At 51.5% G+C, this 14,618-nt stretch overlaps 1 protein-coding gene across 2 annotated transcripts in view; it reads right to left on the bottom strand.

Annotated features, from left to right (window-relative positions):
- Positions 1-7,044, bottom strand: part of OTUD7B (OTU deubiquitinase 7B) — a 932,635-nt gene extending 925,591 nt beyond the window's left edge. The window contains exon 1 of one of the 2 annotated variants that reach the window (XM_069652344.1): positions 6,753-7,044. Coding sequence is in view for 1 of the 2 variants with exons in the window: in XM_069652353.1 (XP_069508454.1) it covers positions 6,753-6,765 (13 nt within the window). In the remaining variant the exon portion in view is untranslated. The remainder of the gene's footprint in view (positions 1-6,752) is intronic. The other variant, XM_069652353.1, reaches the window with a different exon arrangement.
- Between the last annotated feature and the right edge of the window lie 7,574 nt (positions 7,045-14,618).

Here is a 14,618-nt window from a genome sequence, read left to right as displayed (position 1 = left end):
AAGTGGCTCAGCGAGTAGAGCGCGCGCTTTAGCATCTGTGCAGATCCTGCTAACGCAGGTTCGAATCTCGGCAGGGCCAAAGTCAGCCTTTCATCCTTTTAAGGTTGACAAATGAGCACCACGCACGGGGGTAATAATAAGCAGCACCGGGATACCCAGAGTCGGAGCGTTATATAAACACAGCAGTATTGTCTCCTCCAGACCGCAATTTTGGCCCGTCTCTTGCCACGTGCAGAGAAGGCGGTTGGGATTGTCCTAGAGTAGTTCCCTGGCACCATACCATAGTTCTGTCGGTTTCAATCAGGCGTGGGGTTGGTTGGTACAATCACGGCAGGGACGGGACACTTGTGGGGAAGATGGCATGAGGTAGTAAGGCCCACCCAGCACGGTGGGGGGGGGCCGTATGGGCAGCGACGTGGAGGGGATATGTACATTTATGCTCGGAAAACGCTTTTATTTAAGGCGCTGTATGGATAGCACAACAGTAGCATTATAAGGAGTTTTGGGCCAACGCGGCATGGGTAGGGGCAGGAGAATGCCGCCGGGTTACAGTATGTTTTGTATTGGGCTGGAACGGTTCGCCGCGATGCGAACGGGTGGTGCAGTAGGGTGTAAGTTGGAAGTGATGCGCACACATGCTGGGAAGGAGAATACCTTGTACAGGAAGGGAGGGTGCCCCCATGTTTGGGTTAAAAGGTAAGACCGAAGGGGCACAACGGTTTGGGCGTCAAGTTACCATAAGACCAATGGGAGAGTGCGCCATCAGGGGTAGGACAGGACGCATGAGGTAGCTGGGATGCAACAAAAAGCAATTGCGGGTGCCGCGTGGAAATGAATTCGAAATGACAGTAAGCATATTTGCAGGACTCTGTCCGTTATATGGTGGAACACCACGAGGTTGGTAATGGAGGTGGCGCAAGGAGCGTTATGGCATGTCACGGTCATGATAGGTGGGGTATTACTGAAGGGCGCCGGAAACACTATGGCATTGCTGGGCCATTGCGTAGGGTGCACCTCGAGGAGGGGTTAAAATTGGCACCATGAGCAGTATGGCGCAGATATATTGGGGGTGAATTGTGCTTGACTAGGGGCGGGTCCGCTATCCCACTGCAGCATAGGGCCGCTGGAGTAACTGAGAACTCTGGGATTGTGGTGGTCAATGTTAAGTTGGCGCGCGGAATAGGACGGCCAACCCCAACATGCTGAGTTATGAGCGCTCAAGCCAGCAACCAAATTAGCCCACAAGGGAAGAGGGGATCTTACGGTAACCGAAGGGTTATGCGGGGAATTGAGAGCACGGGCAGCGTGCAAGTTTTGGAAGCAGGACGGCGCAGAGCAACGAGGGGTGGTGGGCCCTGCAGCAACCTTGGGTTCAGGGTTGGTTAAAGGGATTACTGACTGTACACATTTGTCGTTCATACACATGGGGTTTGTTCCAGAAAGCATAGAGGGAGGCATTGCTATGAATGGCGGCAAAAGGTAAAAGGTTGGCGCACAGACCAAACACTGCGTCGCACTGTAGAGAAGGGTCTCAGGTGGCACCCAAGAGCCGACATGCAAGGGCTCTACTCGTATGCCTAGGTTGGGCGGAGGTTCCCTTGTTGTTCATGCACATGGGGTTTGTTCCAGAAAGCATAGAGGGAGGCATTGCTATGAATGGCTGCAAAAGGTAAAAGGTTGGCGCACAGACCAAACACTGCGTCGCACTATAGAGAAGGGTCTCAGATGGCACCCAAGGGCCGACATGCAAGGGCTCTACTCGTATGCCTATGTTTGGGCGGAGGTTCCCAACAGAGAATACCGGCAGGCCATTGACCAGGGGTTGGAGCTCAGGGGTAGAGCGCAAGAATCCATAATCTCGTTGGGGGGGTTAGTGATCAGATTCTTATAGGAATACGAGGGGAGGCGCATTCAGAGTAAGTAGGATACAGGATGGCATGTGGTTTTATTGGGTCATTTTTCTCATGCAGCGCAAACGTGCGAAAAGGGTGGTACAGGGCGTCCATCGGGCAGGGCGTGGCCGGAAGTGTGGAGCTGAAATCAGTAGGGTGCAACACCCCTCTCAGCACGTCCGGTTGGGAAAGGAGGTGAAGGAGGATCTCAGGAGGTGGGACACCTTATTGGCGGAGTCCAATGGGGGGGCAATCTGGAGGGAGGACTGGGCGAGCAGGCAGTGGCTCGAACTGCTTCCTATTCCTCGGTGTCCCTGGGTTTTGACGCAATCCTGAGAGACCGGTGGTGTGGCAAAACATGGCCACTGGAATGGGACACGGATGGATCACAAAGGACATTACCCTGTTGGAGGGGACAAGTCAGATGGTGGGGGTCGGGAACAGCACCCCATCAACCTGGGTCAGCTGTGGGCAGGCAGGCTGCTGGGTCGATGACGGGAGAGCTTTGGCCGGCTGAAGGAAGGGAAAGGTCCCATCTGCAGAGGATTAAGAAGGGGGAAATGGGCCGGACATGTCAAGGGAAGGGGAAACCTCCCATTTTTAAGTATCAGTTGACTATATCAAGAACAAAGCCCGGGCAACCCGTTGAGGGGTAGGGGCCAGGGGAATGGGGCCAACACGATAAGGAATATGGAAAGGTAGAGCCTTCCTTTAAGGAAAGGAAGGGATAAGAGTAAGAAAAGGGGCAATGGAGGCAGGGTGGTGTTGAAAATCAAGCATAAGGAATTCAGCTCAACCTCACCCGCCAGGAATGGCCCTCTCCTAACAGGGGAACTCCTGCAAGGGCAGGCAGAGCAAGGTTAAATTGATTGGGAAGCTTTGGCTGAATAATAGTGGTGAGGAGCCTATTGCGGGTGCAGTAGGAGGAGCAAGGTGGAAAGGTGGCAGGGGCAGGAGGGTCCCGGAACAGGCCCACCCTGGTTAAGGCAGAGCAAGACGGAAGGGTGGCAGGGGCAGGGAAGTGTCCCGGAGCAGGACAGCCACGGCTAAGGCGGAGAGAGGGGGCAGGGGCAGAAGTGTCCCAGAGCAGGCCCTCCCTGGTTAAAGCAGAGCAGGATGGTAAGGAGGCTGGCGGCAGGGGCCGGAGTGTCCCGGAGCAGGCCCACCCTGGTTAAGGTGGAACAAGATGGAAAGATGGTAGGGGCGGAAGGGTCCCGGAGCAGGCCCGCCCTGGTTAAGGCGGAGCAAGTTGAAAGGTGGCAGGGGCAGAGGTGTCCCAGAGCTGGCCCACCCTGGTTAAGGTGGAGCAAGAAGGAAAGGTGGTAGGGGCAGAAATGTCCCAGAGCAGGCACGCCCTGGTTAAGGCGGAGCGAGTTGGAAAGGCGGCGGGGGCAGAGGTGTCCCAGAGCTGGCCCACCTTGGTAAGGTGGAGCAAAGGGGGAAAGGTGGGAGGGACAGAAGTGTCCCAGAGCAGGCCCGCCCTGGTTAAGGCGGAGCAAGTTGGAAAGGTGGCAGGGGCAGAGGTGTCCCAGAGCTGGCCCACCCTGGTTAAGGTGGAGCAAGATGGAAAGGTGGTAGGGGCAGAAGCGTCCCTGAGCAGGCATGGCCGGAAGACATCAAAAGTTGGGGAGATGGTCTTCAGGATGTTACAAACGATATATCAGGCACGCAAAATATAAGTTAACCATGCCGTTCCCTCCTTTTGTCATTTCACAGCAGCACAAGGAAGGAGGAAACGTATCGTGTAGGTAGTGGGGCGCGCATGCAGCTCAAAGGCTAAGGCGAGCTGGACTCAGCAGCAGGAGGCGCTGACGGCCGGCGAGTCAAGAGGGAGTGGCACGGGGTGCCAGGGATGAAGTTGGCTCAGCTAGAGGGGCAGCTAGGGAAATTGCTGAGTAGGCGGCAGAAGCCGGAGGGTTGGTAATACTCTTGGGAGGGAATGACCTGACCAGCCTGGGGAGAGGTGTCCGGCTGAGGGACATTACGAACTCATTGCAGGAAATAGCAGCACAGTTGGGCGAAACTGAAATTAGAGGGTCGGAAGGGATTCCCCCGGCGCAAGGGAAGGGGGCAGAGAGCCAGGCAGCAGTTGAGAAGGGAAGAAGGAAGCTGAGCGGGGCCGTTGCAAAACGACAAGGGCAGGGGTTTCCATCAGAATAGGCATGGCTTGAGTGATGGGAAAACACCCGAGTACTTCCTATCGGTCGGTGGAAAACTTGTCCACGAACGAAACGGAGCTCTTTTTCGGGGACATCTCTACCAAATTACTGGAAGGGGAGAAGGAGACAGGAAGAAGGGGAGCCACAGTGGGCGAGAACCCACTCAGTGGCGTGGCGGTGTTTGGGCAACCAAGCACAAATGATAGACTCCGGACGAGCCAGAAGGAAACGGAATGGGTCTTCGCTCTTCCGGACCAGCGCCTCTTGGGGGCCTAAACGGCGGGGGCGTCTGGTAGGGACAAATAAGGCTCAGCTTCCCCCAAAAACAAACGGCGCTCTCCCCACCCACGGACACCTGCACGGGCAGGATTGGAACAGGTACAATGGGTCGGGGGAGTTGGGGGCCTACTATACCAAGTATAGGGGGAAGCAAAGGAAATCCGGCAAGCAAGCGCCACACGGACAGAATGAAGTTCACAAATGTGTACAAATAATTCTGTTGTCATGGAAATAAAACTGCGGCCAAGGTTGCCATTTGAAATTCTGTGTCATGCCAATTTGTGGGGATAAGGATTAAGGCATTGGGGTGCATGCGCAAAGAATAATTGGCAGGAAAGGCAAATGTACGGCTGCAGGGGTTATACATTGTCAAGTCAAAACTAGGAAAGATGAAGAGGCGCTCATTAACAGAAATCAGCAGTGTCTTAGATGAGCCACGTACGTCTCTCATTATGGAGCTTTTTCAACCTTGAGTCAACATCCAATCTAAAACCCAATCATTGCCGAACTTTCCACCTCTTCTCTTATACAAACAGTTCCATCCACAACGCAAGTGAGCTATGGATTTTACTGACAAATATCACAACATTGAGAAAGAGTCAAAGTCAGGTGGGTGCATTCCGTGTGGCTTATTAGACAGAAAGTGTGCATTAGCCAATGTGTCCAGTATGGGATGATACACCATGCTCGCTTACTTCTACAAGTCATGGCGGGATATATGTTGCTCAAAAACAGTTTCTAAATATCTGCCCTATTGTGCGCCCATCTTAACGGGTTGCACACGGAAGCTGCTGAACAAATGCAGTAAAAGTATCTTTCAAGCATAGGTTGCACGAACTTGTAAACAGGGTCCACTAATCAGTGTAGATCTTCATAACATAATATATAATAGAACAAGAGCACAGTCGGAATTGGACTATCGACGTGCCCGAAGGAATATGGCAGCATCATTTCACAATAAAGTGACAGATGTAAAATAAGTTGAACAGTTGATGAAAATGCCATGCAGACTATCAAAAGCAAACCAGCGATATTTTGATGTGGTATACTTGCTGAGTTTTCCTAGGTTACCCACAGTCAAGTCGTGGCCAATATTCTTGATCGCACATACTTTCTGAGCCTCAGTTAATATACAAACAAAACTCTCGAGCTGATTGCACTACTGACATTGTACTTGTGTTGGTATAAGGGGCCGATAGTGCTTTAAAAAAAAACAATACAGAAATATTCAACACTTGTGGATGGGACTGAATGAAGAATATATATTTTTGAAAAAAGCCATATGTGCGGAGTTGGGAGCATGACAGAAACCCCACTTCTCAGTAATCTAAACGATTGCCATTAGAAACAATACACTGTATATTTAACAAGTATACACAAAGCGTGATCCTGAATCCTGTCTCGTTTAACACTGTTCTACTGATGGATGCATGCAATAAAAGGTGACAGTTTGGTCAGGTGACCCGTTCAAAGCAAGGTCATAGCTCATAAGTCGAAGCCATCATGTACACTGTTAATGATTGACGATATTGGACAGGAGTGTCGATTGTACACGCACGCAATTCTACACGTTCATATTAAGGATTTATTACATATGCCATGTACCAAGCTGTGCAGCACTTTATAAACGATATGTTAAAGTAAAGGGTGCGAGGGCCCGTGTTTATGCGCTATGTACTCATTCAGGTGCGAGTGGGAGTTCTAGCGACTGTGTGCTTTTGGGAATACCAGTCTGGGTCTGTGGAGATTCTTCATGGTTGATAAGCCAGCCTCGGGAGACTGGGGGCTGCCTTAACTGTGAAGTGTGATAGGTCTATGGATGTGTGGCCTGTTCCGAGAGAAGGAGCGGGGGTTGTGTGTCTAAGAGAGCTTCATCCTGCGTGTTGAACTGCTCTAGATGTTGGAGGCTAATCATCAAAAGCGAATCTGCTGGGGGGGGGGGGCGAGTATGCATTCCTTGTGCGGGTGGCATATCGATCTATGGCTGGGATCTCAAGAGCGAACGAGAGTTTTCTCTTCTTCGAGTTGGCCTGCTTGGGTTGTGACATGGTTAATACTGCAGGCAAATAGCGAGGTATCACATTGGAAGGAATGTAGCTCGTTATAGGAAACTTTAGAGTAGATTCTATTGGTGGACGGGTGACATCCTCTGGAGTATTGTTACCTCTTCCCTGGGACCCCTGCTGAAAGAAGCAGTTCGTACCTAGACTGTTGCATCACAAGCACTTTGACAGCGCAGTACCCGCCGCCGATGTTTAGAGCGAGCTGTCTGCTGGGACATATACTACCTGAAAGAAGAGGTGTGCGCAATTGTAAGAGCGGCAGGCAGCACGGCCTGCTCTGGTTAACGGATCTAGCAAAGACTGTGCTCTGGGGGGCGTTCTCAGCGAGTAGCGGGCCGCGAATAAGAGTGAGGACTTACCTTTTGACAGCATGGTGTCTTCAGCCCGTACTCAGTACTAGGGGGGGCTTTTTCATGTCCTGGGTTTCCAAGGTTTCCTGGCTTTTGTCTCCTGGCTGCAGGCGCGATATCCAAGCACGTAGAAAGTAGCAGATCCACACTTGCCAGAACTCCAATGTAGGGCCTTGCCCTGTGTGTGACTGAACCTGCGCTCCCCAAGCAGCATCCAACAGGAAACAAACACACACCGCCCCCCACCCCCAACCCGCCCCCAGGATTGATCCCGCCCCGGAACTGACGAGCCGGCGCAACTGCTCGCCGCCGGAACTGACGAGCGGCAAGCTTTGTTTCCTTGCCGGGTGTTTTCAGCGTGAGCACCTATGACGAACTGAAAGGTTGATTAAAGACATCAGAGCAAAATTACGTGTGTCTGGCTACGCAGAGGCTGGTGGTACAGACCCGGGCTGTGGCCATGTTAAGATCAGGCATAACATTCGTGTCGTTTAACAAGCTTCATTTGGAAGATTTGAATGTGGCCGGTCCCCCTCTGCTATTTCTTATGCTGACAACCCATTGAAACGTTGTTCCCGACCTGCCTCTTCGGATTTGTGGCGCCTTAAGTGAAATAAGGAATTGGAGGTTCTTTATTGAATTCGTGGGGCGGGAGGAAGGCAAGATTACTCAACAGTGAGTCAGTAGGGAGATTAAAGTAAAGCTTGATCATGTCATTATAGCCTTGTAATTGACCTCAGAGTGGCGTGTTCTCCGATTGGGATGACAAAAGAGTTATGACATGTCAACATTGATTTGGGATTACCGAGGGTAGTATTGTCCCTGCCCACCAGATCACCTGCACCGAAAAGGGCGTTGCTGCCAAGTCCATTAGGTGCCCAATAGTGCGACATGCGCTATGCATTACGAGACAGAGAGGAACGTGGTTGCTGCCTGCTATTCGCTCCTCAATTTTCAGTGGTTTACCCGCCACCTACATACATGCCCCATTACGGAAATGGTATACAGTCTTTTACTTTGCATTCTGGCAAACATGCCAGCCCCTGCCCCCCCCCCCGCACGATGTAGGCGGTTGACTCCCGATTTTCCAATGAACATTTGTGATAATTTTCACTTTCCACCCCACCTAAAATAATTCTAACCCAAATGCATTCCTATGGGAAAATTCATTTCTCCCAATTTCTCGGCCGAAATCTCCCTCCAGTGGCTTCATAACCTGGGCGTTTGTCCATTAGCTATGCCGTTTGTATCCAACATTACTCATTTTGTCACCCCCTTTCGTTTCCCCTCCAGTAAGGTGCTGCATGAGACATTTCCTTTGGTTTGGCATAACAAGGCTGCAGATTTATTTTTTACATATACATAACCACTGCAAACAGGTATTAAAAATTAGTTCCAAAAGGTGTGGCGACTGCTCCTCGTCCTGCTTCCCCCTTTACCTCCATGTTGATTGCAGGCACAACTCCCCCAAGGCCTTTGAGTCTGAGAAACCGCCTGCCCCTGCAGGTCTTTGTGGACTGGGGGAGCGCCGTTTGTTGGGGGGAAGTTGAGCCCCAATTGCTACCGCCAGACACCCCCGCCATTTAGGCTCCCAGGAGGCACTGTCTAGAATGGGCGAAGCCCCTTCCAGTTTAGCAATGGCTCATTCGGAGTCTTTGTCTTATCATAGGTTGCCACAACCCGCCACGCCAAAGGTGGGTTACTGCCCACCGTGGCTCCCTCCTTTCCTAGCTTATAACTCTAGTAATTTTGTGCAGATATTCCAGAAAAACAAATCCATTCCTTGCTCCGACAAATGCACTCCGTCCTTCAAGTAGTACTCCCTATTTTTCAGATTGATCAAACCATGTCTGATATGCTGAAAGCCTCTCCCTTTGCAAAACTTAGCCATGGCCCAATTCAACTTCCTCCTTGAATTCTCCACGGCTGCCTGACTCCCAGCGCCCCTCCATTCGTGCCTCGAGATGATTTCCGACCACACGATCTCTGTGTCCCCCATTTCCGCCGATAGCTCCTGTAATGAAGACATCATTTCCCTGAGCAAGATCCCCTTCCCCAGACCAGCCAAATTGTTGCCGCCGAGGTGCACCACCAACACATCGGGCCTCCGATGCTCCCTCAGGAGACTGCGTATGTGCCCCTGTAGCTGTGCCCATTTCATACCCGGCACTCCGTGCCACTGCACCCGGTATTCCCCGGCGGTCAACACCTCCTGCTTGGCTATCCAGCTTGCCCTGGCCCTTGACGCAAACGAATGGCCCACCACCCAGGCAGACCGTCGCCTTCCCTTCTTCGATGCTACTGCGAGGAGATAGGAGGGAGGAACCGTTAGTCTTACATTTTTTCAGGCCTGACATACCGTTTAAAACAACTGGACCTCCAGCCCCCAATCTGTTTGATTGCCTCTGCTCCCAGGCCCATCCCTGCCGCAGACGTAGCTGCCCCTATCCTGAAGGAATGTGTCCCATAAACCCCAATTGAGAACCCCGCCTCTACCAGTGTCCTGTCCAACAGCTTTTTAAACTGAAACAGGCTTAACGCTGACCCATCGTTATGTACCAGAAAAGGGGCCTCGTCCCCCGTGTGAATCCTCCGACTCAAATACTTGCTTATGCATCCCACTGGACAAACCGGACTGTCCTGGGTACCCCCTAACGTAATGCTTCTGCCTTTCCCTGTCTGATCGGTCTTGGATCTCCTCAGAAATATGTATAACCGCTCCCCTTGTACCCCTATGTCACAGCTCCTAAGGAAACTCAAGCCTTTACCCTTCTTGTTGGCTGGCACCAACTCGCTTACCCTTAAAGCCCCAAAAAATGCCAGTGAGAAGGCTGCTGCGAACAATGCTTTTTCATAATCATCCCTGCACACCACCCCAAGCTCCTGATCAATTCGTGCAACTTCCCCACATCTGTGGGCCGCCTCTCGTCGGGTTTCACTGTCACCTGTTTGGCCCAACCCCTCATTGCCATAACAATGTAATGCTCTTTAGTGGGGTCGGGCCTGCCCCCAATTTATAGAAATGCGCAATCGCTGCCAGGTGGTAAGCCACCCAAGCCCTGGACCTTCCTTGGTGCCAACACCATCCCACAAAGGTACGCACTGGCCTTTCCTTCTCGCTCTCGGACAGGATGTTGTTTTGAAAGGCCACAAATCGTTCCCAGCACACTTTGTATCTTCGCATAGTGCCTGGTGCGAGAGCCGTGTCGATCAGTGAGCTCAGATCTCCCCAACCAATCCCCACCATTGTGTCTGGAAGGGGGTCATCCTTGTGCTCGCCTCTGGGTGATTTTCCCGGAACTTTCCCCACTGTAAACGAGAAAGAGAGTCAGCGGCCACATTCTTAACTCCGGGTATATGTCGTACCCTGACCTCTGCATTCAGCTGCAGCAAGCACTTTGTAAGCTCCCTGAGTAGCCCCAACGCCCTACCGTTCTTGCTTGTTCCTTGGTTGATAATCTGCACTACTGCTAGGTTGTCCGACCAAACCAGCACCTTTTTGTCTTGCATTTGTTCTGGCCAGAGCTTGAATGCCACCACTATCGGGAACAACTCCAGAACCGTAATGTCCCTGAATATCCCCTCGGCCCGCCATTCAGCCGGCCACGCCTGCCCGCACCACCTCTTGCCCAGGATGGCACCAAAACCTAGAGCCCCTGACGAATCGGTAACCAGCTTTGGGCCATTCCCTTTCCCCAGGGTTTCTTTCCACACCAACACCCTGTTAAAACGGTCCAAAAAGTTATTTCACATTTCCAGATCCTTCTTAACCTCCTTTCCCAGGCGCACATGCTGGCCCGCATGCTTCAAGCCCACTGTTTTCAACTCTATGCTTCTAGCGAACGCTTTACCTGCCGGGATCACTTTGCCCGCAAAATTCAGGCTGCCAGCTAGGGACTGAAGCTCATTCAAAGTGGCTTTCTCCTTGCCCAACAACCCAGCAATTACTTCCTTCAACTTCTGTACTTTGTCTCCCGGAAGCATGCACACCCCTGCCACTGAGTCAATTTCAATCCCCAAAAATACCAGTGTCGTGACCGGACCCACAGTTTTATCCTTAGCCAGCGGAACCCCAAACTCTTCCATCAACTCTTGGAATACCGCCATGAGATCCTTGAAATCCTGCGTCCCTTTTCCCCCAATAAACATGAAATCATCGAGGTAATGGAGCATCCCCCTGACCTTGGTTCTTTGCCTTACTGAAAATTCAAGGAACCTGCTGAACCTCTCAAAATACGCACATGAAATTGCACACCCCATCGGTAAACATTTGTCGTAGAAGTACTCCTGTAACACCTTGAACCCCAGCAAATGATGGCTGTCCTTGTGAATTGGCAGCAAGCGGAAAGCCGACTCTATGTCGGCCTTCCCCATGAGGGCCCCCACCCCCACAGATTTTACCAACTCCACCGCATCTTCAAACGCTGCGTAATGAACCCGGCATTCTTCTCCAGAAATGCCATCATTAACTGACTCCCCCTCAGGAAAAGATAGATGCTGTATCAATCTGTACTGCCCCATCTCCTTTTTAGTTACCAGGCCCAACGGGGACACTACCAGGTTTTCCAGTGGAGGTGTGCGGAAGGGGCCAGCCACCCTCCCCAACTGCACCTCTTTTCCCACTTTCTGTGTCAAGACCTCAGGCATTGCTAACGCAGATTTCAAATTACACGCCTCCCTTGGTCCTATTTGCCCGTGGAAAGGAATCCTAAAACCCCACCTGAAACCTTACCATAACAATTTTGCATCACCCTTGTCACAATATGCATTCAGAAAAGGAATCATGGCCTGTAAACGTATTGGCGTTGGCAGCTGTGTTTTAATCATGCTTGTTTTTATCCTTGCTTTTTGCGCTGCCCCTTGCCTTACCCTCTCGGCTGGAGGAGCTGTGCCTCCCTGCGCTCGCGGCCTTTGAGTGCTTGAACCTGCATGCATTTCCATAGGAGCACCTCCCTTCTGCAAACAACCAACATTCCGGCAACTCCCCTTGGTAGTTGGAACGGTTGTTCCAAGAGGAGTTCCCACGAAAGGACCCCCTCCCCTTTGAGTAGGACCCCCTGCCCTGGGCTGATCTTTCGCTTGTCTTTGATCTTTCGCATCCACTGGCATGGCTGGGACCATTTTTGTGTCTATGCGCCCACCCACATCCACTTCGTCCCAGGTCATTGCTGGCCATACCTGCATTTTGAGTCTAAAACCCTTATCATAATTGCTCCATGAATCTCCCCCATGCTTCAAGTACTGCTCATGAATATACTGCTCGTACGCCATCAGTGCCACGCCATCTTGTGGGAATTTATCTAACATAATAGTGGCATATACCCTGAAAGCTCTCAACCAGGTATGGATATTGAGCTCTATTTTAGGCCTCTCTGACCCCACTTCCCCCTTGCGCCCCTTTACCCACTAGACTCAAGGCATTATTATTACTAAAAGGTAACTGACCATTTACACCAGTCCCCCAAGCTTCCATACATTCCCTGAACATACCTTTCACCATCTCCAAGGTGGTTGGAACCTCAGCTGCTACCGCCGGTGTGGCTACAGGTGTGCCGCGAGGACCTCCCATTGGCCTTGGAGCCTCAGCAGGAACAGGTGCCGGTGTGGCTTCAACCTCCTGCGCCCTCCCCCTTCCCTTGGGGCTGGCTTTCCGATTCTGTGCCGCCGCCGCTTGCTGCTGGCTGTCCCTTGCTTTCTTGGTCATCACTCTTTTCCTTTTACCGACCGGCTCGACCTCTTCCTCGAGCTCCACGATGTCCAGCTCCTCCCCCTCCTGGGAGTGCACTTCCACCCATGCCTCTTCGATGGGTGTTGGTGGAAACAAGAGCGGTGACTCAGACCTCTGGTTGCGCCCTGCAACCTCAGCTCCCACCTGTGCTGCCATCAACTGCATCCAGCTGGTACCATATTTGTCCCCAGCCCTCCTTGCCATCATCAAAAATGCCTCCAGGTCATCCTTCTGCTGGTCCTCCTGGCTTTTCCCTTATATCTGCATGATTCTCCTTAGCCAATGTCACTCCAATTAATGTGCTACGTGCTCTTTTAAACTTCAAATAGAGCCAATGCAGTTAAAAGGGAAATACTTTAAAATTGTGTCCTTTCTTTGCTATATAGCCCCCTGGCGGTCCCGCCGTTAAATGCAGTCACGAACAAATACCGTTTTTCAACACTTCCAAACGTGCCGCTCCTGGCAGACTTCTGCCTTAGAACTGTACCTTATTTCCCCTTTGAGCTTGCTGGGACGTGCGCACCACAGCCGCCTCTTCGCTCCTATCCCCCGCAGCTGGCCGTGTCTTCCGGATACTCCCATGCTGCTCAGCTGTTGCTCCGGTGCCCAGCGCGTCTCTCCCTTGCTGTTCCTGACCCAGGATAGAGACCGCTTCTCTCCTCCGGCTTTCCTTCTCGTGGGGCACCGTGGAACCCTGCCTTCGCCCTCGGTGGCCGCGAGCGTGCAACACAGCTCGCCCTGCTTTCTTCCGGATCCCAGCTGCCTCGACGATCAGCTGACTGGCGTCTCCTCCTTCCCGAACTTCCTTCTCGGTCGCCGGTGCCTCCGGATGCAGACAGCGCCTCCCGGTCGGCAATCCTTTCTCCTGCAACGAGGAGGAGGAGGCGCTCATGGCAAAAGCAATGAGAGAACACACATAGCAGCTCTTATCCGATGTCTCTCTCCCCCCGCCCCCCGGGTCATGTGCTGATACCACATGTTCTTGGTCACCTGGGCAGAATCGGCCATATAAGCATCGATGTGTTGAAAATTGCCAGCATTACATCCAATGTGTCCATGTGTTGCAAGGGGCCACATCTGTTACACGACCTTCATGCCAAAAGTTTGTATCTACTAGAAGCGCAACAAGCGGTACCATGCCTTAAAGGCACGATAGCTGTCCAAAATGTAAGAAAGAATTGCATACAGTAGTACTCTTTAGAGGCAACATTTAGTATTTGTTTTCTTCGCCCATGAAAAGTGGGAGTCAGTCTTTATTATTGCAGGTAAAAAGAGAAAAGGAAGAATGTCTTTTGGGAGAAGTTTCACCTGTTAATCCTAAGGATTAGGAAGATCCTCCCTATCTGTGCTTCTAGGTTTTAATTTGCTTCCCTCTGGCTCAAGACAGGAAGTGAACTTGATGATGTCTTTCTGCAAGGTGCTAAAAACTACTTTTCAAATGGGTCTCCTGCCGTGTTGTATTAATTTATAAATCTGTTTGTCTTCTTTTTGTATGGTCCATAGTGTTTGTGTGTGCCCCGATGCCTGCAGGCTGCCGGCGCGTTAGAAATGAATACAAAATGAATAAATAAAAATGTAAAGGACAGTGTCCTCATTCTTTTTGTCTGCCGATGGCTGTCTACTTGTGGCAGATCGTGTTTACACCAGCGTCGCCTCTTGTTCACCTTCGGGGACTGGTGGCAGGGGTTCGCCTTTGCAGAGTTTGACGGTGCCGAGATGGAGCCAGGCCATGATCCCTAACTGCAGTAGAGGTCACCTCCTCAACTACGAAGGGCCCCTCGAATCGGGGCATGTGTTAGTTCCTGGTAAAATTCCTTAAACTTGTTCAGGATATAGGGGTGGGGTGGAACATAGTATATCAATTTGCTGGTTGTCTTCACCATTCTTCTTTGACCCCACCTGCCGGGCTCGAAGCTGTTGAGATATAAAAGAGACACTTGCCATCATTGCAGCCAGGTACTTGTGCATTTCAAATCCAAGAATAATTGCTGTACTGTGGGCATCAGTTCGCACTCTAGTGGGAGTAACAAGAGGTGTATGTACACGCCGTCCTGTCACCAGCTCAGGAGGAGTCAGGTGATGGTCTGAGCTGATCTTGGTTGTAGAATACAAATGGGGCTAAAGATAGGCAATGGAGCCATCCTTTT

This window comes from Ambystoma mexicanum, chromosome 1p (genome assembly GCF_040938575.1).
Source record: "Ambystoma mexicanum isolate Mex_15411 chromosome 1p, UKY_AmexF1_1, whole genome shotgun sequence".
Lineage (NCBI taxonomy): Eukaryota > Metazoa > Chordata > Amphibia > Caudata > Ambystomatidae > Ambystoma > Ambystoma mexicanum.
This window is presented reverse-complemented; position numbering and strand designations above follow the sequence as displayed.